Source organism: Sciurus carolinensis, chromosome 1, assembly GCF_902686445.1.
Source record: "Sciurus carolinensis chromosome 1, mSciCar1.2, whole genome shotgun sequence".
Taxonomy (NCBI): Eukaryota; Metazoa; Chordata; class Mammalia; order Rodentia; family Sciuridae; genus Sciurus; species Sciurus carolinensis.
Window position 1 is genome coordinate 136,245,969 of NC_062213.1, and position 27,951 is coordinate 136,273,919.

The 27,951-nt window shown below is 36.1% G+C and overlaps 1 protein-coding gene and 1 pseudogene across 1 annotated transcript; both read right to left on the reverse strand.

The window, feature by feature from the left end:
* Positions 1-938: 938 nt before the first annotated feature.
* LOC124962005 (pre-mRNA-splicing factor 18-like) lies at positions 939-1,959 on the reverse strand (annotated as a pseudogene).
* A 459-nt stretch (positions 1,960-2,418) lies between these two features.
* Positions 2,419-27,940, reverse strand: LOC124960022 (calcium-activated chloride channel regulator 4-like). Its single transcript, XM_047518577.1, has 14 exons — positions 27,782-27,940; positions 25,046-25,186; positions 24,749-24,896; positions 21,863-21,971; positions 21,081-21,258; positions 20,326-20,544; positions 18,105-18,332; positions 13,585-13,762; positions 11,892-11,998; positions 9,387-9,602; positions 8,610-8,877; positions 6,241-6,411; positions 3,233-3,475; positions 2,419-2,867 (listed from the first exon to the last, which is right to left on the reverse strand). Exons 1-14 carry the CDS (start codon positions 27,938-27,940, stop codon positions 2,419-2,421), a joined length of 2,814 nt encoding a protein of 937 aa, XP_047374533.1.
* Between the last annotated feature and the right edge of the window lie 11 nt (positions 27,941-27,951).

Genomic DNA, 27,951 nt, shown 5'->3' on the forward strand with positions numbered 1-27,951 from the left:
ACAGTCCAACTCTATGTTGGCTTTATCACCTGTTCCCTCACCCTGAACCTTGGCTTGTGGACATTACTTCTTGAACTTATGTTGGTAAGATACACCACAACCATTTTTCTAACTTATACTTCCTATTAATTCTATCTGCACTGAAAAATGACAAATACTAAAATGTGCACACCTTAGAAGATTAAAACAAGCTTTGAAACACAAGAAAACACTTGTTAATAGTAAGAACATTTACATTCACTTTCTATTGCAAGATGACAAAAATTTCAGAAAACTTTAATAGTTCATTGAATGGTCTAATCTTTTCACTGAAATATAGAAAATATTTTCTATGACCTACAAAAAAGGTAATGTGCAAATTATCATATTGTACAGAAAAATAAGTCCATCCTCAATTTTTTAAAAAATTATCTAACTACAACTTTCAGGTCTAGTGGGAAAAGTTCATTTTTAAACCCCTGTGTCTCTGCTGCCTATGCATTCAAATGATGGGGAAAAGTTTTTAGAATTCAGTTTTCAACCTGAATTTAACCCTTACCTACTGAGCCACATCCCCAGTTCTTCTTTTTTTATTTTATTTTAGTTTTTTTTTTTTTTAATTTTGAGACAGGGTCTTGTTAAGTTGCTTAGGGCTGTACTAATTTGCTGAGGCTAGCTTTGAACTTGCAGTCCTTGTGCCTCAGCCTCCTGTAGTGGTGGGATTACAGGAGTGCACCATCAGCTAATTTTTCAACTTTTGAAATAAAAACAAGAAAGAAAAATCAGTTTGCAGTCAGACATGATATGAAAGTCAACTCACTTCTTATAACTGATCAAGAGTTGCATCAAGTAGAACTCAAAGACCAGAAACTCCAGTTTTCTTCTTCCTTCAATCTTGTTGGTAATGCCCATATCCTGCTTCCTTATGTTTCTTGTCATTTACACACTGAATATAGGTCTCACAGTACATTGTACTCCACACATTTTGATGGATCTGTAGGAAAGTGTTTCTGGCAAATAGTTATTAACCTCTTCAATTCTGGAATGGGTTTCTGCTGAGTTTCATCATTGAAAACATGTGCAATGTGCTCAGAAAAAATCTTTTCCCTGCCAGTTCTGGCATAGATACCAACCCTAGTGACACAAATAGGCCAGGGAGCATTTCCAATGGCCATCTGAAGGTAACCATCATTTGCCTTCACATATTCTCTCTGCAACATGAATTTAATAATATCTGTTATTGATTCTTTAATGTCAGCAGGAAGATTCCTTTTCTGGAGCTTTCTGAAAAGTGTTCTGAGATAGGATTCAGTCTGCTTCTGAGTAGCACTGTTCAGTTTACCCTGCACAGTGCATTTCACATAATCTGCTCTGGAATTCATTTCTGAAGCTCAAATGCCAAGGAGAAACTTCAGGAACTTGGTGATGATGTCCATGTCCTATGATCATCACCTTTGCCCAAAGACTCCCCCTGTGCCTCTAATTCTTCGATTGCGGTGTTTTCTTCATGAACTTTCAAATCATTTTGTGTGTCTTCCTCTCCAGGTTCCTGACTACCCACAATTTCATTGAGGTACTGTTGATCAATCCTATCCAAAGCTGCTTTCAGATCATTCCTCAAGCCCTTGTGAAGTTTTGGTGTAAGGATCTCTATTTTTCTTAAACATTGAAAAGCAGTCTAATACAAACAGTCTAATTGGTTCACCTCTTTCTCTTAACCTTCTGATAACCTCTTGCCTAGAAAGAGTCATGGATAATTTTTCCTCTGCCAATTCAACTTCTAATATTGGATTTGATGAAGTTAGTGGCTTCTGATCCTCCACTTTCAGCTGTATCTTGTAGCCACATCTTTCAAAATATGCCTCCTCCTCTTTTTTCACAAGTTCACTATGTCTAAAATATTTTTTTATTTTCCGCCAACAGGTTCCTCTTTTCTACCAGTTGCAGCTTCCGGGAAATCTCTGATTTCAGAATGTCCATCTTGCTCCTCCGGGATAAGCTCCAGATCTCCTGCCTGGTTCCTCAGAACTAACCTCAGTTGACTCGCCACCATACACTCACTACAACAAGTCCAAATACCAGAGGACAAGCTATTTGCTTTTTTTTTTTTTTTTTTACTTTGTTTTAACTACTTAAATTCACAATTTTAACTTCTTCATGAAATTTGTAAATGTATTTCTGAAGTTTCTGCATTAGGAAAAAATACACAACTGGGTATCAATATGAAAAAGGTCTTTATTCATCACTATTTATAATAAATTAATGAGTGAATATAACTATTAAACTTTAGTATTAGCAGTTTTTCACAAATCCATGGATGTTTATATTTAATCAGAGTATCCTTTCCAGATCTCTTAAAGGTATCTTTTAGAAGTCAATTATCATACAGAATGAATTTTAAAATTCAGAAATATCCTTTACTTATATTGTTTTAGTTTTTTAAAATGCTGTTGTAGGTCTTCGTGAAGAGTTTCTCTTCGTTAAGATACAAATAGTGGTACTTAAAATAATACTAACAACTGCAACAGACCCCACCACTGACAGCACTATAGTAGAAATATTTACTCCAGAATTCTGATTAGGATGACTTTCACCAGGATTAGGATTTGGTTGGCTTTCATCAGGACCAGGATCTGCTTGAGGGATAAACAAAGCCACTTGTGCAATGTTGGATACTTTTGATGTCAAATTGCTTTTGTCAACACTTTGAATGGCAATGTATATGTGGGTTACATTTTCTTCAGAGACATTTCCTGGTTTAAATACAAAGGTTTCCTTGAAGTTGGCCTCTTTTGGTAATAGGTCGGTAGTGTTAACTTGAAGTGCGTCGTCAAAATTGTCTCTTAGATCAATGAGACTTCCACTTGTTCTTATGATATACTGTTGAACTAAGAAAAATGTTACATGCATTTTAGTAACTGTAGCATAGAATACCATAGTAAATTTCATTCCATTTACTCTCAAAAATATTGCTCAGTTATGCAGAGTTTATACTCAAATAAAAACATTATTCATTTTTAAATAAACCTTAATTCTGACTTTTAAACTCTGCCAAATGCTACAATGTTTGCATGAGAAGTAAAACCAGGTTAAAATATCTCATGTTTGATTGATTAAAGGTGCCAGATTATAAACTTAAAAGTTCAGTGAGCTCTCAATTGAAAACTATTCTCCCCTAACCCACCCTTACACCCTTGCTTTTGCAATGAGCACTTTTCGCTTAAGTCGAAAACACATGATTCCTTAGGCTTACCTTTTCCAACATCAAAATCATCTCCTGGTGCTGTCCATGTTAGTTTGATCTGATCATCCTCTGATGTGGCATCAAGGTCTGTGATTTGACTTGGAGGGAATACATCAGGCAAGGGAACATTTGGAGTGTTTGGAAATTGTGATACCACAAATGCACCTCCAGATGCTGTTCTGCTGAAATTCTCCAATATTGCCTGAGTATCCTCATCATTTTCAGGTCTTGATGGGTTTCCTTCAATTACCCCTGTATTAAAAATTCTCTAGTTTCACATGGGAAAGCAAAACACCTTCTTCATTGCACTAGTTTCCTCCCCTTATTTTTTTCATATGTATAGTCAAATTTTTACTAAAGCCTTTTACTATGATACAATCATAAGCGCCAATTGGTAGGAGAATTCATCTTTTAGTATCCTTTAGGATAAAACTGGTTAACAAATTACTTTGGAATGAAGACTGTAGTAAATGAGAATAATATTATTTAAGAATTCACTATATGCCTTAAAAAATGTATTGCTTTACTTTTCAAATTATCTTCAGGCTGAAATATTGGTGGGGAAACAACAGTTCCTTCCAACCACTCCATTCTGCAAGTGCTAGGGAATAATAATTGTTATTAATTTGTACTGTTGCTTGGAAAAATCCCCTAAATGTCACAAGAGAAGCCACTATCAAAAGAAAGCTAGCAAAGATAGCACTCTTCCTGCTTATCATTGCCTTGTTTTTCACATTTTTTTTCTTTTCTTTCTTTCTTTTTTTTTTTTTTTTTTTTTTTTTTTTGTGGTGCTGGGAATTGATCCAAGGGCCTTTACATGCTAGGCAAGCACTAACCAACTGAGCCATAACCCCAGCCCCACATTTTTTTCTTTTGACTTAACAAAAACATTCCAGTGTATGACAAAAGTATAATTAGTTAACTAATACTCAGTACACTTTGTGTTAGGAAGGATTGTTCTTAAAACCCCTTAGGAAGTGAAATTGTTAGCATTTTCTCTAAGCATTACAATGTATAAATCTGACCCCTGGGATGTTAAGAGATAAGGAAAGGGGTTCTAGGCCAGAATGTTACTGTTTGGAAGTCACTTTCAAATTCTAATGCTTAAAAAAAACAAAAACAAAAACAAAAACAAAACCAGTGGTTTTGTTGTTTTGTTTTGTTTTGTTTTGTTTTTTGTTTCCTTGCTTCAAAGTCTAGCCTGTGTTAAGTAAGTGTGTGTGGTTTATTCAGTTCTACTGTATGGACAGTGGGAAACTTAAGTACTTTCTGGATATTTAAAAGTCCACAACTCATGATAAAAGTGGAGAGCTGAAGTAATGCTCTTTAAGTATTTTTTGTTACTGCATAGGACTGTTCCATTTAGGGGAATGGAATTGTTAAACTTGACATTTTGGATTGTGTTGACTGTTCACTGGGTGGTGGGTGGAGAGAGGAAAGTATGGAGCAAGAAGCCTTCCGTGCCCCTTAGATTAGTTCAGGTTGTCTATCCACTGTTAGTTGCATAACTTAGTTAACATTGCTGGGTGTTACAGGATATGTCCTAATGCCCGAAGTTACCTTAGAAGTTGCAAAATAATCTCTATATAATTATCCCTTTGTTAGTTTTTAGGAAGAACTGTTTTCTAGGAGTGACCTTCATTAGTCAGTCTACCTCTTAGACCTAGGGTTAGTCCTGAACTTAGTCGCTGGAATGGTAAAGAGGGAGAAGAGGAAGGGGGAGGGAAAAGACTCTTTGCTAGTATGTCCATATCTGGAAGTCTGTTTTAGATCATAATCATAGATCTATACGTATATGTTTAGTAAAGTACTTGTGCTTATTGTTTACAAAGTTCATAATTTATTTATAACATCTAAATTTTCTAAATGCCTGAGGTGACAGGGTATCACAAAAAGTAGAACTAGTGAATTAACCAACTTGTAAATATCTTTATGGTATAATCGATAGGAAAGATGCATCTTGAACATGTAATTGTTTTACCTTTGGGAAGTGCATATCAGGACCTCTTCCTTAGGCTGACAGCAGAGGAGCAGAAGGAAGCACACAGGTAAAGATGGGAGCAAGTGCTCAAGGATCTATGTTTTGGTGGGAGCTATTGATGTGTGTGCACCTTCTGGCTGTACTATAGAAATACTTCGATTCACTGGGAACACGTTTTCTTGCTAATATTTTAGTAGTAGAAGTCTGACAATGAGCCCTCTGAGAAACATTATGCTTGGTGTATTCTGTTGCTTCATGGCTCACTTTAAATTGAGCATTTAGAGAATGCATTATTTTAGTTGTAACTGTGGCAATACATCTATCTAGAGGCCTGTTGCCATTTCTGCCTTCAATGAAAGTTTAGTCCCCAGGAAAGGCAGGATTATAATTTTGTTCTAACAGAAGGTATTGCTGTAGTGTATTTTTGGTTGTCAAAAACACCCATTAGCTTTGGGATTTTGAACTGGTGAATATTTATGATGTGTAGAAAAGCATGATTCACACTACTATCTCAATCACACACAAGGGGATGTTGTATATGTACATGTAGGTCCTGGAAGGACATGTCCACCTAGGCTGCTTATGATAGGATAATGTTTTTTTGTTTCCTATAATGTGCATATTAACTGTTAAAATAAAATCTATTTTAAGGCAAACAAATAGAAAACACCATTACAAATAAATGTTCATTCTTAACAGGACATGTAATTGGAAGGATAAATTCTGCTTATACTTAGGCTTATACCATATTGATTTGTTTTCATGTCCTAAGCTGAAAATTTGGCATATTTTTGTTGGTATCATGAAGATTTCCCAAAGGAACATAATACCAGCTAACAGTTATTGAGTACTTACTAGGTGCCAGGCATTATTCCAAAGCTTAGATTAATTTGGAGGCAATTAGCCAAGAACCTCATTCCAGAATTGGGGAAAAAAAGCTACATTTTGAGTTGTAAGATGTTTTAAGCCTTACTTATATCAAATCCCAAATATTATTCAATCTGTGCATGGATTTCAGACACCATGAACTACTCACCATCTACTACCCAGCCAGGTATATACGCAGCCCTATTCAGTGGATACCGTGAGCTTCGCCTGGCAGAGTTTGTTCCTCCGTGAGCCCGCACTTTCAAGTTATATCTGCCATTTTCTGAGTAGGATGTAAAATACCTGGAGTAGACCCCATCATCTTTGAAAGAATCAGCACCTTATCAGAGAAACGAAAAAATAAATGATTATTGTAAATACAAAGGGAAATTCATGCATTTTCTAAAACATCAAGCTTTGTCCTCTATACATGTCCTCTAGACCAGGTTTCATATTTAGGGTTTGACCTTCTGGAGAATCTTGTTATTATGCTCTGTCAGCTCAATATATTGTTGAACTGATACTTGAATTATTCTGATATCTCTATATTTATATAACACATATACACACATTTATATTTATGTATGTATAATAAATATTTAAATACCTCATAATTCTCTCCATCAATTTACATATAATTTATAGTACTCTTCTTACCATTTCTCTGCCATTTGCTTTGATTTTACCTTAATTTTTCTAGTCATATTATGTTATCACTGTGTTTAAATCAAAACAGGTACTCACTAGGAAAAAAGAGTGACTTTATATACGATCTAATTCTCACTCTAGTCAACTACAATTACTTGTTTTGCTTTATCTTCAACAATTCTTCCTCTTTCTTTTCTCTGGCCTTTGTTCTCCTGATCCATTAACTTTCTGGGCTGACAGAGGAAAACCCCATCTGTTATTAGACAAAAAATTTGGAGAGTTTTAGAACTATTATATCATAAGTAAACTTGATAACACTGGCATTGGGGTCACCTGTTAAATTTCAAAACAGTTGTGGCACAGTTTGTAATCACAGTAGCTGGGGAGGCTGAGGCAGGTGAATCTCCAGTTCAAACCAGCCTCAGCAAAAACTGAGGAGCTAAGCAAGTCAGTGAGACTCCGGGTCTACACAAAATATAAAATAGGACTCAGTGGTCATGTGTCCATAAATTCAATTCCCAGTATGCTTCCCCTACACATAAAAACCCCTCTAAATCAGATGGTATTTAAGTGAGGTCCTTGAACCACCAGTATTTGTATCTCTAAAAATCTGGAGATGTTTAGACATGTAAATTTCTCATACTACCTTGGGAAGGGCCTCAGTATTCCATCTTTCATCAAACTCTCCAGATGATTCCCTTGTACATGAAAGTTTGAGAATACCTGCACTAAGCCATTGTTAATCAAATGCCTTTTTAGGTAAAGGATTTCAAACTAGCCACTTTTCAATTAACTAAATTTTCATGTAGTCAAATTCTAAGAAGTCAAACAAGATACAGATAAGTTTAATATACTGTAGATGGTTTTGTGGAGAGGGAAAGAAAAGTCAAGGAACAGTTTTATAGATATTGTTATGCCTGAAGAAGGAATTGAGTTACACCTAAGAACAGTTTTCTAACTCTGGTTGAAGACTGTATTTATCAAAAGCCTGAAGAAATTACATTGTGAAAGGTACTGGTAGAAATCTGAAAATTCAGATTTGTATCAAATTGCTTCTTTCTTTGCTCACATAACCCTTGCGAGAATGTTCAGTTATCTAGGGTCATCCAGACTCTGGAAAATGTCTTTAAGCTCCACACACCAATACAGACCAGGAAAACAGAAAATGGCCAGCACAGTTCTTTGTTTCCTACCAGTAAGACCCGGTATCTGATGCCTCGGCGATGAGCCCTCCTTTCTTGTGGTAGCTCCTGCTTCCTCTAGGGTTTGGCTCTCAAGACTTTCCCTTGTTTTCCAGCTGTTGGGAGTTACTCTTGCTTCTCTCCCTTTTCCTCCAGGGGCCCAGGTTCTATCACTAGATCCCATCTGGCTGCTTGTGCTTCACCCTCTATGAGCAGACTTTCTTGATGATGTCCTCAACCTCCTGAATGAGATCTACTTAAAAGGTGATAGACATTGGCTGACAAGTCAATGACAAAAAATAATAATGACAATAAATTACATTTATTTGCAACATGGATTGTAGGTTTTATGTGATAGAATTTTCTGCTGGTCCTGCTGTTCCTCCATCCCTTTCATACCTGTCTTACTGCCGGTGAAATGATTGGGTTCTGAGAGCTGTAACTAATCAGTGCAGTAATCTCCAGACAGGAATTAACTGGATGGTACCTGTAGGCAGGTAGGGTGTGCTGGAGGAGGCTGGTCACTGGGGACATGCCTTTGGGATATATACTTTCTCCCTGGTGAGAGGAGCTCTCTCTGCTTCCTGAGCTTCCTTCCTCTGTCACACCCTTTGACACTGATGTTCTGCCTGCCCCATGATGCCACTGGGACCCTCAATATATCCGGAATTTTGAAAATATAGACTTATTCATAAAACTTCTGAATTACCTGCACCATTGTCCAAAAGTTCTAAAACTTCCATTTTTCCACTCTTTGATTCAATGAAAGCAGTCACATTGGCTCCAATAATGGGGAGATACCCTTGGAGAACTTGTGCATACACAATCATCGGGCTGGGGAAGCTGTTTGTGTCTTTGTTCATTTTAGCATTCACCGTGATGGGAGGCACAGAAGAATTTGATGCCCGAGAAGTTACTGTCATAGTCAGGATTTCTGGGTTTGAGTTGGCCTGAAGGCTGTAAGTCCAAGTGCCCACCTAAAATTTCCAGTGGAAAGGTAGTAAGTATAGAGGATCAAAGGATATCCTGGTTTCCATTATGCAATAAGTCTCAGAAGTGTGAAATATGATCAACAGGCATTTGAAGTTTTTGAGGTTTTAAAAGAAGTGAGTTGAGGTTCAGGCAGATACCCTGATTATTGTCATGCATGGTGTCTGTATTTTGTGACATCTCATCTGGAAAAAATAAGTATTGGAAAGTTTGCCATTGACTTTATTCATTGACCTCAACAGCAATCTGCACAGTAACTGCAGAGAGTCTTCCCATTTTTTCCTGAGACTTCTTGTTAGACTTTCTCCTGATGCAAGAGTTGTTTATTCCTTTTCCCTGCCATCCATCACAGTCTTTAGAATCACAAAGGCAAGGAGGGTGCATAATAAAGTAACTTTGTAGATGATACAATCATCAGCATTCACATTTATGACATTAAACAATTTATTTTCTACTTTGAAAAAATTCATAGGAAGTGTAAAAGCTGGTCACTTACCTGTGCAGTTCCTGGAATACTGAGATAGGCCATTTTGGAAAGAGTGTCCTGTGTGAAAGCTTCTGTCAGTGTCCCACTGGGATTCCAGAGAGAAATACTGGGAGGCTGTTTTTCCCATGTGACAAGAAAGAATGTGTCCTTTCCCACAGTGCTATCGATTATTACAGTGTCGTTCATCCAGGGATCATTGTTCAGGGTTAAACCCTTACTTTCAAGCTGTTTAAATAGATTTTAAAAATTAATGACTGTAGTATACAATAATTTTATTCTTTACCATTTAAGGATCTACTCATATTTTCACCTGAATAGAGGCTTATATATGGCATACTACCTTAGACTTGGGATCTTTCTGAAAGCTTGTTGGTATGCAGCAGTTATCAGTTAGAAAGTGTGGAAATAGAGTGTCTGAGAGAAGAACAGGATATAAAAAAGCCTTGGAGCAGGAGAATGGATTTACAGTTGGGGGCATGAACTGATAAATTTTTTTCCAGTTTTTTGGATAAATACCCATACTAGTCTTAGTATTAAAGGATGCTATGGACAGAGAAAGGCTATTGGGAGTGTGTGTGTGTATGTGTGTGTGTGTGTGTGTGTGTGTGTGTGCGTGTATGATTACCCTCAGTTTACCTATCTTCATGATGATCCAAAATATAATGCTTATGGGTCATTAGAGCATTTGAACAGAGAGAGTGAGGACTTTACAAATAAGGACCAGTAAACCATTGGAAAAAAGCTCGCATGGATATTTCCATGATCTGGAATCTTGAAACAGTTTTTCACAGAGGATAGAGAGTGAAGCTCTGGACTGTAAATACAAAAGGAGAAACTGGTATGTACAGGATGGTAATCCTTAGAAAAGACCAAGTAAAACACAGGACCTTCTCAGAGAGTAACTTTAAAGAAAGTATTCAAATCTTTGTGGATAGCACTTAGTCTAGGAGAGCCAACTCTTTTGCTTAATTACCATTTTTTAAAGTTACAAGAATTAATTGTGTACAACATGATGTTTTGAAAAGTGTACATATTATGGAATGGCTAAACCAAGCTAATTCACATGAGCTAATGCTCATGTAATTCTTGCATGCTTCTCGTTATTTTTTGTGGTGAAAGGACTTGTTTCCAATCTGAACAATTTTCAAGGATATAATACATGTTATTAACTATCATCACCATGTTTGTATGATAGACCTCTTGAACTAATTTCTACCATCTAACTGAAATGTTTGTTATATTCTTGTCTAACATCTCTCCAAGTCCTAAACCCGACCAACTGCTGGTAATCATCATTTTACTCTTTGCTTCTCTGAATTCAACTCTTTAGGATCATGCACATTTGTCTTTCTGGACCTGGCTTATTTCAGTTAACATAAAGTCTCAGAGGATCCAACTTGATCCACTTACTACATACTTCCTTATTGGAGCCTTTCCAGAACAATAAGAAATCCCATTTCTACTTCAACTTACTCCTTAATGCAAAATACTCTCAGGCTGATAAAAGTGAGTGAATTCTACTTTGAAGCATCATTGTTATAAAAATCTTCATCTCCTGTTAAGTGAATGTCTTTGATTTAAGAAAGTATTATTATTATCAAGTTAAATCTCCAGAACAATATGTACATATTCTAAGCCACAGACTATAGTATCTATGCTCTCCTTATTGTTGGAAAATAGGTATGTCTAGGTGATCGCGCTAAGTTTTAATATAGGTAGTGACTTAATGAATAGAAAAAGTGAACACAGAAGGCTTGACATAAGGAGGTATGACACAGACTTTTGGGAATGGAGAAAGAAGAGAAATAGATTTTTGAAAACACATTTTGATGGAAACAGAGTATGTTGACATTGTATGTGGGATCTGAATTAAAGAACCAATGTCTAATCAAAGTTCTTGAACCTAAGTAATAGAAAGTGGTGGTGCTATGTGACATAGATGAGCAAAAGATTTGAGTTCAGAAGAGAGGCGATTAAAATAAAATGCCAGTGAAAAATGGGTTGAAGAGATGGGAGAAACCCTAGGCTTGTAGACACACAAATAATCATTCACCCTTTCTTTCTCCTGTTTTTTTCCAAGATACATTTCTTCCATTTCCAAATTAGGCACTTGAGTTCATTTATCTAAATTTATTTTATAACAGCGAATGGTAAGGAAAACTTGGAAACATGAGGGTTTTTTTTTTTATGCATTCATTCAAAAATAGTTGCTTTATTTTGGACGAAGTCTTTTGGTGGAAAATAAATACCATTAGGTTTTAACATTAACCCTTAACCAAATTCTATGGGAATAGGAAAAAAATATCTTGGTTATTTCACCATTTATTTTACTCTTATTTTAGCATTTAATTTGGTTATAGCTAAAGAAAAATTTCTATTTCTGGAAGAAGTTTTGATTTTAGTTAAAAAGTCACTTTGAAAAAGATAAATATAGAACCCCAAACTGAAGACAACCAAATTCTTTTGAGTTATGGTAAATGCAAACACAAAAACCCCAAAGGTGGGAACTCTGACCTGAAGTAACTTCTGGGTGGTATCAGCATTTTCCGATGTAAGGGACGCAAAAGCATCAATGAGGCCATTGTTCTCAGCTATATCTGAAGCTAAAATGTGTTTTCCTCCTAAAATGTAAAAGCGTTAGTTTGCCTTCTATAAAATGAGTACATTTTAGTGATAAATAAGGTAATAGTTTAAACAAAATCACAGTTTCAGTATATATTATTAAAATAGACCAATGTCAGATAACCATAGGATCTAACTCTGAAATGCTAATTTAAAAATGTAACTAGGAAGCATAAGCTACTTTAATACCTCAACATCAAAATCTCTGCTAGCTGAAAATACATCAAATAATCATGGACTATGAAATATGTTACATTTCCACTTGATTAAGCTTACAGTCTTTACACAGCCCTTTAGGGGAGTTATTCACTTTTATTTAGGATATAGTTCTAACAAAGTGGTTTTAAAATTTTACAAACAGGCTAGATCAAACAAAAATTTAGAAAGATAATATATAAATTAGATATTAGAAAGATACTGACAATAATTGACAGGAGACAGAAGAAAAATAAGCAGTGGAGATAAGTTCAAAAAGTATTACTATTAAATGGAATACTTGGAACAGATTTAAATTTTACAATAGCTATGAAAGTACTTTGAACAGGCATGGCAACACAGGGCTGTAATCCTAGCTACTTGGGAGGTTGAGGCAGGAGAATTACAAATTTGAAGCCAGGCTTGGCAACTTAAGAGATCCTGTCTCAAAACAAAAAACATCAAAAACAAAACAAAGCAATAACACATTAAAATTTTGAGTTTGTGCAACTAAAAGCAAGTTTATATTTGTGCCGTTAAAGCCAATTTCATAATATAATTGGTACTCATGTTATGAATTATGTTTTCTCTGCTGTGTTTAGAAGGCATTTGAAACATGTAATCTGTTTTCACCACATCTGTGTATCTAAAATAACAACTGGGCTGGGGATATAGCTCAGTTGGTAGAGTGCTTGCCTCATAAGCACAAGGCCCTGGGTTCAAATCCCCAGCACCACAAAAAAAATAAATAAATAAATAAATAAATAAATAAATAAAATAACAGCTACCATAGTTAATGTTTGTAGAAACTTCATTGTTGTTTGGGTCTTTTGGCTGAGCTTCTGTCAGTCATGGCCTCCCACCTCACAGCTTGCTTCACAGATGGTCACCTATCCTCTGACCTCAGAGGAGCACCATTGTTTCCATCACATTACCTCACATTATCACACCCACATGTTTTTTTTTTTTTTTTTTTTGGCTCATGGCCTGACTTATCTTCTCTCACCCTCTTTCCTCTTTCTAGGGAAATTTAACACCTTGTTCAAGGTCCAGTTCCAAAGTCACCTAGTTGCTCAGACTTCCATGCCCCTATACTCTACAGCCTTAGGAGAATTGATGGCTTCCTGTGCACACGTAGAATTTTATTCTTGGATAGTCTTCCTGTAATGAAGGAATATTATCTGATTATGTGAGCTGATTTGCAGTTTTATTTGCCTCTTCAGACAACTGAATTCTGAATACTGTGAGAACAAAGACTGGGTCTGGTTTGACTGTGATTTCCAACTCCTGGCACAGGACCTGCAAACCAGGAGCTCAAGAAATTGTTGAGTTGTCTGCCACTATATTTACATTGCTATTAAAGGTCTGGAATATATAGATCATGTTTTACCTGTTATATTGCTCATCTCTATTACTGCTTCATCTGCAGATGGTCCCAAGGCAATTAAATGAATGATGGCCCCACTTTGTTTCACAGCATCAATACACCTCCCTGTGGTGCCATCTTCCCCATCAGTCAGCAGCACTATCTCAGATCCATCTATTTGGGAGTTTAGCTTTTCAATCACCTGCAAGCAAAATTCAGAACACAATTACCATCCTAGATCCAAAAGACCAATGGGAAATCAGAAAAAAATACAGAAAAATTAACAACAGTGTGAAGACTAGAAGAGATAGTCTCTTTTAAAATCATAGAATCTGAAATCAACAGTCCCGAAGGAAACTTAAACATTATTTTTTGTCCCCCGACCCCACCCCACCCACTGCAGGGAATATTTACTCTAATGTAGGTTGGTGGGAGCGATACTTTGGAAAATCTCACCTAGACCAAATGACAGTGATATGTCAGCCTGGGAAATTCAGGTTGACCAGAAAATATAATTGTGGAATGTGGCAATAAATGTTTTTCTGCTTTCTTTGATTGGACTATCCTGTAACAAAGCTTCAGTGTATAATGTGTATTGTACATTCATATAGATGCATTAAGAATCTACCTCAAAAAAGGGAACAGAGGGAGGGAGGAGGGAAAGGTAAGGGGAAGTACTGGGACTAAATTGAAGCAAATTATATTCCATGCTCATATAATTCTGTCAAAAATAACAATAATATTATATATAACTGAAATGAATTAATAAAAAAATAATCCACCTCAACATAAAAGAAGTCACTAATCATTACCCTATATACATGTATGAGTACACAAATGGTATGAATCTATATGGTACACAACCATAGAAATGAAAATTTGTACCCCATTTGTGTATAATGAATCAAAATGCAGTCTGTAAAAATAAAAAAATAATAAAAAAAGAAGTCATTAATTTCAAATTAGGAAACTCTTAGCATGCTTCTAAAAAAGATAGGTTAAATTCTAAGCATGTCGAGTTTAGGGAACTTGTATAACTTTATTTTAATTTTAATAGTAACTGGCACAGACAAGGCATATTAGTGGTATTCAAAGACTACATGAATAATATTTATTGAATTTTATTTGCAATTTGAATTGCTTTCCTAAAAGTCCAATAGTTTGAACCTTGAAGTTCTGAATCTAGATGGCTGTGATAGAGGATAAAAAGAACTTAACCTAGGATGGCAATTATATTTCATCTTCTCTGTCAGTTTTAATTAGTAGTGGCTTCTTTGAGCACCATTTTGGAAAACTGAGTCCAGACCACAAGAAGAAAAAAGTCAGATTATCAGGGGCTTTCTTTCTCATGGAGTGGAGGCATGTATAATTTTACAGAAGAGGTTTTAGAATATAGAAATCCCTAATAGAGCTGGTAGTAGGAAAAATCACCACCCTCATTACAATTTGTGTATGTTTTGAGGCAAAGTGACATACATATTTCAATACATGGAAAATATGCTCTGACATGCATTGAAATAAAACTGAAGTATAGAGCAGGTCTTTTACACACTTATGACATTTACACAGCATTCAAAAATCACCCCTCCCACACATGAAGACAAAACAAAGATCCAAAGATGAAGTAACATTCTCTGTCCTTCATCTCTCCCTTTTTATTCACTGAGCCCTTGCAATGGGTCAGCCACTGTGCTGGAGTTCAGTAGGAACTAAATAGTTCCTGCATTCATGGAAATAATTCAATTCAATAATCCTTACTGAGTTTTGTGTCTGAGATTGAGGAAATGTGGAGATGAATAAGAAAAAAATACAACAAATATCCACAACAGAGTACTCTGTAGTTCAAGAGAGATGAAAAATTATACAGCTCCCATTGACTGAACAGTGAGTGGGTTAACTATGTTTTATGTCACGTAATTTAATTCAAACCCAAACTCCCAAACTATCTCCCTAGTACCACTCTTACTTTCTACACTTTGTTTTACATGGGGCAACCAGATCACCTTCCTAAAACATAAATTAATAACCAGATTCTGATGTTGTAAGCCCTTCAGTGGCTATCTGTTATACTTAAAACAACTTATGATTCTTATATTTTTGAAGCTGAATGAGTTAGTTATCATCTAATCTTCCAAACCACATTTCATACCCCCTCATTTGCTATTCTCCAGTGCCATCAGTTTCTACCATTTCTTGAACTAATCCAGTTTTTTCCCACATCTTTGCAAGGAACTTTGGGCTCTCCTTTCTACATGAAACTTTGGATCCTTCTCATCCTTCAAGTCTTAGTTTAGATATCACTTTTTAGGGAAGGCCTCAGTGGCCTTCTTTCCTAAAGTAATTCCCTCCTTTCCCACTTACTCAGAATCATAACACCCTCTAGGATCCTTTCACAACACTGTCTCCCTAATGTGCATTACTGTTTGTATTCACTTATATGGTAATATCTGTTCCTCATGAATACACCAAACACCACAGAAGGAAGCAGCTTTGATTGGCCCATAACAGATAGACATTAAATACATGTTGAATAAATGAAAACATGAACAACCTTATGTACTAGCTTTCATTACCCCATTTTACTAATGAGGAAATGAAGGACTAACAAACATATGAAAAAATGTTCACCATCTTTAGTAATAAGAGAAATGCAAATCAAAACTACACTAAGATTCCATCTCACCCCAATTAGAATGGCGATTATCAAGAATACAAGCAACAATAGGTGTTGGTGAGGATGTGGGGAAAAAGGTACACTCATACATTGCTGGTGGGGCTGCAAATTGGTGCAGCCACTCTGGAAAGCAGTGTGGAGATTCCTTAGAAAACTTGGAATGGACCCACCATTTGACTCAGCTATCCCACTCCTTGGTCTATACCCAAAGGACTTAAAATCAGCATACTACAGAGATACAGCCACATCAATGTTCATAGCTGCTCAATTCACAATAGCCAGACTGTGGAACCAACCTAGATGTCCTTCAATTGATGAATGGATAAAGAAACTGTGGTATATATATACAATGGAATATTACTCAGCCATAAAGAATAATAAAATTATGGCATTTGCAGGCAAATGGATGAAGTTGGAGAATATCATGCCAAGTGAGATAAGCCAATCTCAAAAATCCAAAAGACGAATGATCTCACTGATAAGCGGATGATGACACATAAAGGGTGGTGTGAGGGGGGGCAAGAATGGAAGAAGGAGGGATTGTATAGAGGGAAAAGAGGGGTGGGAAGGGTGGGGGGAAGGAAAAAATAACAATGAATTAAACATCATTACCCTATGTAAATGTATGATTATGAAAATGGTATGCTGTTACTCCATGTACAAACAGAAACAACATGTATCCCATTTGTTTACAATAAAAATAAATTAAAAAAAAGAATCATGCTTAGGGTCACAAAGCTAAGAGTGACAATTGTGATTTGAATGCAGGCTTTCATTTGATAAACCTACACATAAAATGCTATGTAATTCATAAAAGAGAATTTTAGGACTGTGGAGGGTCGGAAAAAGCTACAAGAAGAGAGGATTTTGAAGAACTAATAGAAGTTTAGCATGTCATGATGGGGAAGAAGGAAGCATTTTAGGTAGAGGAATTGCATGTGCCCAGAACACACAGGGGGCTTGGAGAATAATGTGCATAGTATGTTCTTGGGGCATAGAGCATCAGGAGGGGAGAACTGAGAAAAAAGACTAGGAGATCGAGGAGGGCAATCTTAGCATTAAGAGACTTTGGAGTAACTCAGACTGAGGAATTCAGACTTAATTTTATAGACTGTGAGGGAATAGAGAGTTTCTAAGCAGGATAATGACACAATTGATATTAATGATGTTCAAGATGACCATTTGGATAAAATTTACTCTATAATAAAGACCATTCTATGTATGTAAGTATGTAACCTCACTTCATATTCATAAAAATCCTATGAAGTAGGCATTTCTGTGTCTTCTATTGTATAGATAAGGCATATAGAATCCATAGAGACCAAAAAGTTTGCCTAAGGTTACAAAGCTAGTAGGTGACAGAGCCAGTATTCTGATTTGAAAGTTCATTCCCTAAACTCACATGGCTTACACTAAATATGATTAATAGTCCCTAGTACGTCTGCTTTAATAGATACGCATCAGTTTGCCCTGTCTGAATATCACATAAACTAAGGAGAATTGGCCCAAGGTGGAATCACACCAAGTAATTTGCTTCATTGCCCCAAAGTTGATGGCTTTTGTGCCAACACACTATTATGTACTTAACTGCCATTTATTAAGCACCAACTCTTCTATCAGAACAAGAGCAAAATCCCTGGACTTATTGGACATATAACGTAGTGGCATTTTTACACTTATTTAATTCTCTACATTTTATTCATTGATTCACTGGTCCATTAAAACATCAAGTGATTTTTTTTTTCTGTGTGTTCTGTGCCTCTTAGGATAAATTGTTAAAATTAGACAGAAAATATGTGCAGCAGCACTTCATATTAAAATGTCCTGAAAACAAACAAAAAGAAAAAATATATTTGCAGTATGCTTTCACCTGAAATGCAGCTTCAATTCCAGAGCAGATGGAAGTTCCTCCAAGAGCTTGTGTAGGTAAGCTCTCCAAGAGCTTGTTTCTTTCGCTGTCACTTTTTATTTGGATTAACTCACTTTTAATAGTGGCTGCACTGTCAAAGTGGACCATCCCTACCCAGGATCCATTTTCAACAGTCTGTAGTAGGAAATATTGTGCTGCTTGATTCATTCGATTGAGTCTATTAAAAGACTAAAAAAAAAAAAGAAAAAAAAAGACAATAATCGTATAGTTTTCTGCTGGAAGATAATAGCAAATCACACAAAATGAGTGGATAAACTTTATTGGTAGGAAATTTCTATGACTATTAATTGATATTATTGTAGAAAGAAATTATTCAATTGGTAAAATGAAAACTATGGTTATGCGTATTATGGAACACATACAGCATAGTAAGGAGCTTATACTTTTCAACGAGAGCTGATTCCTGATGCTGTACACCCAAGTTAGAGGTGGAAGTTAGGGTGGAGATTGAGTTGCAGGTGATGATAAACAGTTTAGAGCCTCTCTAATCACTCCTGGGAGCCTCTGTGCCTGTTTTCCTAGGATGAATTCATACCCCACAGTTCACAAATCCAACCAGATTATCTTGACCTCCACCCAGAACTGAATGGTCCCTTCACTGGGAACTAGTCTACCCAAAATGTGAAACTTACTTGAGCTACAGTAAATGCTGAGGAGCCCATCCCTACCTCCCTCTCCTCTTCTCCTAACCTTCCCCACCACTTCTCCACCAATAGGTTAATTGGAATTGGTTCTTTGGTAACCCTTCAGGACTCATATCCCTCTTTCCTGGTATTGGATTTTCAAAGATGTAAATCTCTTTATACATTTGTCCTTTCCATCCCCCCTCACCACACTTGGGGGGTTCCTCCCCACAACCATACCCAAGTTTCCCTCTGAAATTCCTGACCAAATTATAGAGAAAAACTTCTATACCCCCACATTTGAGTACTCTCCACCACTTTTCTTCTTCGTTTTACCTTTAACCTGGATTTGCCAGCACCCTGTCCAGGGGAAACTCCTCATCTGCCAATCAGGAGCCTCTTCTCTCTTCAGTGACATTCCCTGACCATTTTATGAGCTGCTCTTTAGCACTTTGCTGCCTTCTCTGAAACTTGCTGTTATTGTGGTTCATTTCTTAATTGGTATCATTTTTGGCCCTTTTCAATAATCTCCCATCTCCCATTTGCTGAAGTTTTTATTCCTGGACTTCAGCATGCTCTGTTCTGCTTCAAATGTGCCATCCTCTGGGTGCTTTATCACATTGTATCTGCTTGTTAGTAGTCCATTCGCTTCAACAATTATTATTCATCACCTTATGTGATGAACTCTAGGCCATGGGGAAAGGTGCTTTAGACAAGTTTCCACCTTCTAGATGAGCTCCCAAGCTGGTTGGGAAAGACACGTGTTGTTTCAATATAATATATAGTAATGGATGTATGCGCAGGGCAGTGTTGGGAATCAATAGAAGAGTCTACAGTAGCTGATAAACCCAGCCCATCTCCTGAGTGAGTACCTATGTCAAATTTTGTAGAATAAATATGATTTATCCAGGTAACAGGAAAAGGGAGAAAAAAATTTCTCTATTGAACTCTGAACTTATCAACTACATTAGCATACATTCTCAAAGCCTAGCACAATGATTTCCATTCACCCAAATAAAATGACTGAATGGCTGCATTCTTTCTTATGATGCTTTTTCGTTTGTGTCTTTGAGCACAGAGGGTTCACTTGCACAGTTGGTACAAATAAGATGAAGCCATGTTAGGAATTCTACTGATTCCTTGAACTGGAATGGGGTTTTGTATCCACTAATCCACTCTATCTTCATGTTTCTCAAGCATTTTCAGTACAAGGGCCATGGATAAAAACAATTTCATATTTCAATGTCTATCTTTAATCTTCCAACTAAATCTTGATTAAAGGACTCAGAGTTTTCCCTAGTAGTCATCTATTTTCTTGGAAAAAAATATGAGACCTTTAACTTAGGTCTTCTTTACTGACATCTTTCTTTTGCCATAATATTTTGTTGCAACATCTTGGGGTCGTTATCATAAAAAGTGATGATATTTTATGTCATCATGTCATTTAGAATAATCCAGGTACAGGTAGAGTTCAGTTTGTTCTTAGCATTCAATTATTCCCATTCCCACATTCAGAAAAAATTGACCCATGAACTTACAGACATGCTTCCAGACTTATCAAGAACTAAGCACAGAATTCTTTCACTGATCCTCAACAATGAGAAGACAGGTGGAGGAGGTGGTGCTGCCATGGGTGTGGTGTTTTCAAAATCCTCAGAACTGCTGATTACCTCCCATGTACTTCTATAATTGCACTTAATGTTTTGTAAACTTGGAGCTTCTTGGTTATGGTTTTCTGCATTACAGAATTCAAACACCTAAAAGATTAATAAAATAAAAATAATAATTTACATACCCTGCACTAAACATATCTAACATCAAAACTGAGAAGAATTTAAAATATGTTCTGCAAATATGCTTTTATTGAAGAAAATATAATTAATGAGAATCAAGAATCTTGACAATAGTGATAGTAATAACAAGTTACAATATTTGTGTGCTTACCATGCAGCAGCCAATGTTCACAGAACTCTATGTTAATATATTTAATCCTTACATCACCTGGACAGATATTTTAAAATAGGATATGTGGGGTTTGGGATGTAGTTCAATTGATAGAGTGCTCATTTTTCATGTGTAATGCCTTGGGTTTGATCCCTAGCACCACAAAAAAATAAATAAATAAAATAAAAATGAATAAAATATTGGACCCAATTTTAATTTCCCCAACTACTTGTTCTTGATCTTAGAATCAAGAGGATAATCTTTTATTCACTGTGATCCTAGATTGATTGATCCTGAATTGAAATGTCCTTTGATTATAAATTCTGGAACTAGTGATTGGCATACTTACTGAATCAATGCTTTGCATGAACATTATAGATGCTTTTTCTGTTTGAACTTTATCTGGGAAGAATTGACAGTCCTTTTCATATAATTTTGTTGTAGAATTAGTTCTGCATGGTCTAGTTGCACAGCTGCCTGCTTGACACTTATGAACTCTATTTATGCCAGAGATACCTATGGAACACCTGAAAAATATGTAACAGTTAATTTTGAGGCAATTTAGTTATTAATAGTTTACACTTGCGTGACAAGTTCCCATCCCTAGCAGGACATGTATCATTGCTTGGGCACACAATTTTAAGTTAATTTCCCCAACCACTTTGTTCTCTTGATCTTAGAATCAAGAGGATAGTCTTTTATTAACTGTGATCCTAGATTGATATTCTAAAATGACCTCTATTAATTTCCAAGATGTTACTAATTGACTTCTTGGAGTATTTGGTGTCTTACTCACCCCACATGTAGCAGTACTCTAACCATTTTAAAGAAATAATTTTGGTCAACATGTAGTCCATCTATGTAATGTACAATTTTAGGCTAAATGAGTTCTGGAAGTTATGGTAGACAGCTAGGTGTAAAAAATACCAATCAAATAATTTGCATCAAAGCTATGTGTATTTTAAATAGACAATCAACTGCTTTAAGATAAATTTCCCTATAATAGAGACAGTTCTGTAATATAGCACATGTTATTTGCATTGAGACAAAAATGGATAATTGTCATTTGAAAGAAGAAAATACGACCAGTTAAAAGCCTGAGGTCATCTAAGAGAATAGAAGTAGCCATGCCTTGTTGCTTCAATTTTCTTTGATGTAGCACTGTAGAAAGGTTGATCTTCATTGTACTCATCAAACACTCCCCAGCGGAGATGAGCCCATTCATGGACAAACAATTTACCTGTAGGAAAATATTTCAAATGCATGATCATTATTTAGGTGACAAATTTCATATCTCAAAATTTTAAGATCTTCCCATTACAACATATATTTTGATTGAGGATTTCCATAACTCCTAACATTTTAGTTTATAAAAAGATCCCATGTGATTAAATGACTATATTGTTAAATAGTACATTATCTTTTTATTCCACAACATGTTAAATCGATGAAACATTTATGGAGCATATGCTATTGTCAAAATAGACAAAGATTTGGGGTTTGGTAGTTAGGGAGCAAAAGATCTTACATAATGCAATGGTTTATGGCTCTCTAAACTTCAACTCTACCAACAATATAATTAGGTATATAGTAATTATTTTGTATTAAGATACCATATGATGTAATCAGGAAAATTTGTCTAAAAATGCTCTTGATGAGGTGGTAATAAAAAAAATTGAGAAAAAGTATTATAGACCATAGAGAATTTGGGAGGTATCAAAATGAAGTGATACATTTATGATACATGTAAGCATTAATTATATGAAATTATTATTATTTTTAGTTATATACATTGCATGCAATTCTGGGTGTTAACAAAATAAAGACCTCAAAAGAAAAAAAAAAAAAAGACCCAAAATGTGGTCTTGGACCAACAATATCAACATCACTGGGGAGTTTGTTGGAAATGCAGAATCTCACTCTAAACCTATTAAATCAAAGTCTGGATTTTAATAATATCCCTAAGTTATTGTTTACACATTAACCTTTAAAATTTAAAACTATGAATTTCAGGGCAAATGGGACCTGGTTAGTGGGAGTAGAATTACAACCTTCAGTGTGGGAGGGAAAAGCCCTCATATCAAGTACTACTACAGGATTTTGGTGAATTTTAAGGAAATTTAAAACTTCCTGCATCTGTGACTATCTTCTTGGACAGGTTCACTCTCAGACTTCTGCCTTCCTCAGGTTGCTCTACCTCCCATCCATACCTTGAAAGCAGCCCTTCTGACCTAGGAGTCTGTTGCCAGTGACATGTGTTATTTCAGGTTACCTTCTTTTCATTTCTAATAGAATTCTACTCTGGGTGTGTGTGTACACATATGTGCACTTTTAATATCTGTGTGGCAGCCTTTAGTCATACTGAGTTGCTGCGTGGAGGGTACAAATGATCTTTTTAGGCACTATTATCATTGTTATTATGAAATTATTTAGATTTTGAGGGCTCCCTTCCTCATCTTATTTTTCCAAAAGCCTTGTTGTTTTTAGGGCAAGGTTTGGAGAATGTGAATTTTCTTTTTACAAATTCTTATATCAAATGACATAACAAACACCTGTCTAAGAGGAAGAATGGGACTGTCAGTAATAGAACAGGTCTAAGTTATGGTATATGAGGAAGGATCAAGAGCTGAGATGGGGACACTGGATGTAAAAATTGTAAGTTTTCCTTTTCTATGACAAGTATATGTATAGGAGGTAAAAGTGGATATGAATTTGGATGATTAAACAAAAAAGGTAGGCTCTTCAGTTTGCTCAGTCAAGGCATCATAATTGATGGGAGTGAGGAGTGGCTAGAGATGTTGAGAAAAATGGTAGAAGTTTTGAAACAGCTACTATGGGAAATGAGAAAGGGAACCAAGAAAAGGCAGTAAGAATATTGTTACATAGCTTTGAGGGTTTTACTGAGTTCAGAAACTATGTTTGTAATCATGCCAGTTAGTGTTATACACTTCTTCAACAGTCTGGGAAACATGTAACAGGAGCCAAAAAGAGATAGGCAAGATGGTGCAGTACAGGAGATGTAAGTTAAGGATAAGAGTGACTGGGGAATTGAGTTATTTGTATTTGTGACTGAAGCAACTAGGTTTGCTGGACATGTCAGGGTAGTAAGAAATTACAGTTAGGATGGTGTGAAATTTTGGGGGACAAAGGAGAGCAATTCTGATCAGGATAATGTATGGGAAAGAGGTAAGAGTGGAATTGAGGGGATGATGGAGATTTCAGGGTAGGAAAGGGGAACTGGTCCAGGTACTGATGACTAGGGCTGGCTGTGTTGGCAGGGACAGAGATTAATGAACATTCACTGAATAGGCAACAGGATAAGGAGAGGCAATTTTGTTGTCTGGGGTTGCATGATAGTTTTCACTAAATAGCGACATGTGAATTGAACTCTCCTTTAATAGTGGTTTTCATTTTTGTCTGTAAAATAATTTCTTTCGTTCATCTGAACAAATAATCTTAACATTTAGATTGAACTAGATGAAATTTCCATTTTTAATAAGCCCAAATGATCAGCTATAGATAATTTCATCTGATACAAGCAAAGAGTTTAAAAAGTAATATCAGCAACTAATAGCCTATGAATTTTTCTCATGATCAGTAACTGGCATCATGGCTCTCTCCCGCTTGCTACACATCTTTTTTCCATGGAACTTATGTGTGGTTGGTTAATATCCAACTGTGGAGAAATGGAAGTTGAAATCTCAAAGTATGCCTTAAGAGAACATTAATTATTTCTGCTATCTGTCCAAATTTCTGAAACATTATTGACAATAGATTGTGTACCTTTGCATGGATTCTCTAGTTGTTGTTCACAAAAATTCCACAAGGTAGAAACTCCACTATTCATCATTTTTCCAGAAATAAGCAGAGAGGGTGGGTCACTTATTTAAGTTCACACTTAGCTAAAAACAGAGGAGCCAGGATTTGAACCTACAGACTTTGGTTCCAAGATCTGCCCATGAAAGCTGGGAACAGAAATACATATTTAAAATGAGATGTTTTAGCCAAATTTCCTACCTGATGGTCCATATTCATTTTGTTTTTTTCCAAGTACATAGTCAGGAGTAAAATGAATGTATTCTGCTTTCTCTCCACAGTCTGTGAACTGCCTGGTGTATGGTTCATCTCTGCCTGGGAGGGCTGGTGCTGCAATTCTAACATCAGCCTGAGGATGTTTAAAAAGATCATTAAAACATGAAGAACAGAAATGGTAATATTTAGTTAGAAATACTCTGAAACAATTTGTGGCAAAACTGGGAAGCATCAAAAAATATTATTTTTTTGTTAGAAAATAAAGAAGATTTTGACACTTACATGGTTGTAGCTCTCATGTTTTGGCCTTGTATATTCAGGCCTTCTTTCCCAATTCTCAGGAATTAATATAGAAACATTTTTGAAAAAAAATCTTTTCCTCGTGGCTTCAAACAAGTAAGTAGATGCTGTAGTGACCATGTCCTATTATCAAAGGAAAAGAGTATGAGGGAATGGCTTAGTGAGAATGGACTGACAGAGTAGGGCTCATCTCTGACATCTTCCCCTGTACCTGTCAACACAAAAGCAACTACCTGATGAACAGTCTCCACCCACCATTCTGTTTCTGCAAACTGTCAAACTCAAACTATTACTTTGTCCCGCACATTGAAAAGCTTATCAGTCTTCTTTATCTTACTCCAAAAACCAACTGCTTATGTTGGTGTTTAGAATATCTACATGGACTTTGGGGTAATTTTCTTGGTCTCCATACTGGTGTTAGTACTTTCTGGTTCACAGATTTTGGTGATTTATATAATGCTCTGAAGTTCAGTTTCCTCATCTCTTTAATGGATCATTGCTACACACCTATTTTTATGGTTTTCATAAATATGGGATGAATTACAAAGCACTCTGCCCATAAGCAGCCCTAACACTGCTTTATCATTACTAAAAATCTGAGTCAAGAACAGCTTTAACTGATGTAAGCTGAGGAGGACAGTCTGGGAAAGAATATTTTGGTTTGGGTTTTTGCCATCTTTTTCAAGCCAGAACTAAAACCCAGGTCTATTGGTAATTAAAGCTCATGAGCAGGATTTCAGTTCTGAGTGTACTTAGTATGACCTGGGAAAAATCATCTATCTTTTCAGAACCCTAGTTTTCTCTTTCTGTGTAATGTTGATGATAATATTTCACACTGTTTCTTGATATAAATGTAAGAAATTTGTTGAGGGCCGAGGGAATATCAAGAAATATTGTGAAATCTAGAAATGTCTGTAAGGAATTGAATTTATATTTTTAGTGTTCATAGAGGATCATGTTAAGAAAATTTTACCCCAATAATACATTTATCAAATACTGAGTTCAGAAATGCTTGAAATTGATTGATTAACCCTGAACACTAAGAACCTATCATTAAGAATTAGCTGTGCTATCTGCTCTTCCAACCCACATTTTCTAGTAAAAGGAATATTTGCCTTTTTTGGAATACAAAAGGTACCAATAAGCAAACACCTCTATGCTGCAACAGAATTCATAAGGAATAAACAATAAATAGCTGCCATAGAATCACCAAAGAAGGCTTCAAAAGTGAGTATAAGGACACGTCATGGAAGTTGAATACAAGGAATGAATACAGGTAGATGTCAGGCAGAGAGAAACAACTCACGTCACCGTAAGCCCAATCTCTGTATTATGTGAGATTTTATGGTTGAGAGAAACCTTTATTTAAAATGGTTGAGAGAGTCCTTTATTTAAAATCAAGTTCCTGGTGTCTTTCTCTTCTCTGTTTGCACTTACCTAGTGAACTCATCATCCACACACTGATGACTCTCAAATTTCTATCTATACACAAATTTTCACCCTAAATTCAGTTTCTTGTCTCTTCTACTTGGATGTCTAATAAGCATTTTAATTGAAAAAAAAAAAAAAAAACCCAAACTCTAAACTAACTCCAGATCTCCATACTGCCAAACTTTCTTACTCACAGCTTTACCCTTCCCAATTGATGAGAGTCCCATCCTTCCAAGTATTTAGGCAAAAGTTTAGGACCTTCCTTGATTCTTACATTTCTTTCTTACCTTTCCCTACCACATACCTATCTAAATCATCAGGAAATACTGTCCATGATACCCTCAGAATATGTTCAGAATCACACATATTAACTACCTCTACTACAATCTCACTGTTCTTGTCACCATCACTGCTCAACCTGCCACGGCTTCCTGCCTGGGTCCTTCTACACCTCTAGGCTGCAACAGTATTTACACAGGATGAGCAGTAAGTGCCAACCCTCCACCATTTCTTCCACACTGCTGTTGGAACAATCCTATGCAGGACACACCTCCTCTGCACAAACTCTTTCATGGATTCTCGTTTCAAAGTAGAAGTCAAAGTCTTTCCTGTGATCTGGTCTGCTTCCTTTCCAACTTCAGATAGCCTCACCCTTCCTCCTGTTCATCCATATAATTTCCCTGGTCACAGCAAGCATGCTGTTTCCTTCATGCTGTGTCTATTCCACAGGTTGTCAGTGGGCTCTTCCCTCACTCATCTCTCTGTTAAGATGTCACCTCATCTGTGAGGTCTACCCTGACTCTCCTACATGAAATTAACATTCTCCCTTTATTCAAGTCCCACCCACACTCTATTCTCCTTCTCCTGATTGGATGTATTCCACAGCCACCTGCTAACATCTGTCCTGCTAATTTACTCATTTTTATATTTAGATCTTTGAAAAGAATATACACTCCATGAGACCAGGGTCTTTTCATTTAAATTGCTTCTTTCTCCCCTAGCATAGTGTAATTGTTCAATAAATACTTATCAAAGAACAGATAGTTCAAATACTGATTTACAGATGAGGAAACTGAGGATCAGTGTGCCTTGTTGTTGGTGTTGTGGTGAGACGAGCTAGAACCCCATCTGGAACCTCTACCTCCCTCTGCCCATTTCAACACTATCCCCACTGCAGTATACTGCTTTTAAATTTTCTGGACATTTCAGAGTTTCCATAATAATTATTCACTATTAACATTTTTTTCTTTTCCATAATTGAAACAAAAGAAATCACAGCTATCTTACCTTTATTTGTTCAATTAATCTTCCATCTTCTGGCACACCAGGATCTATAGCAATGAGAAGGTCTTCATAACCATTGTCATTCAGTTTCACAAGGGAAGTGTTCGACCTCTGTATCAGGAATAGAACTAAGAGGAAGACCAAACCTCTGAATAACCCCATTGTTCTTCTCT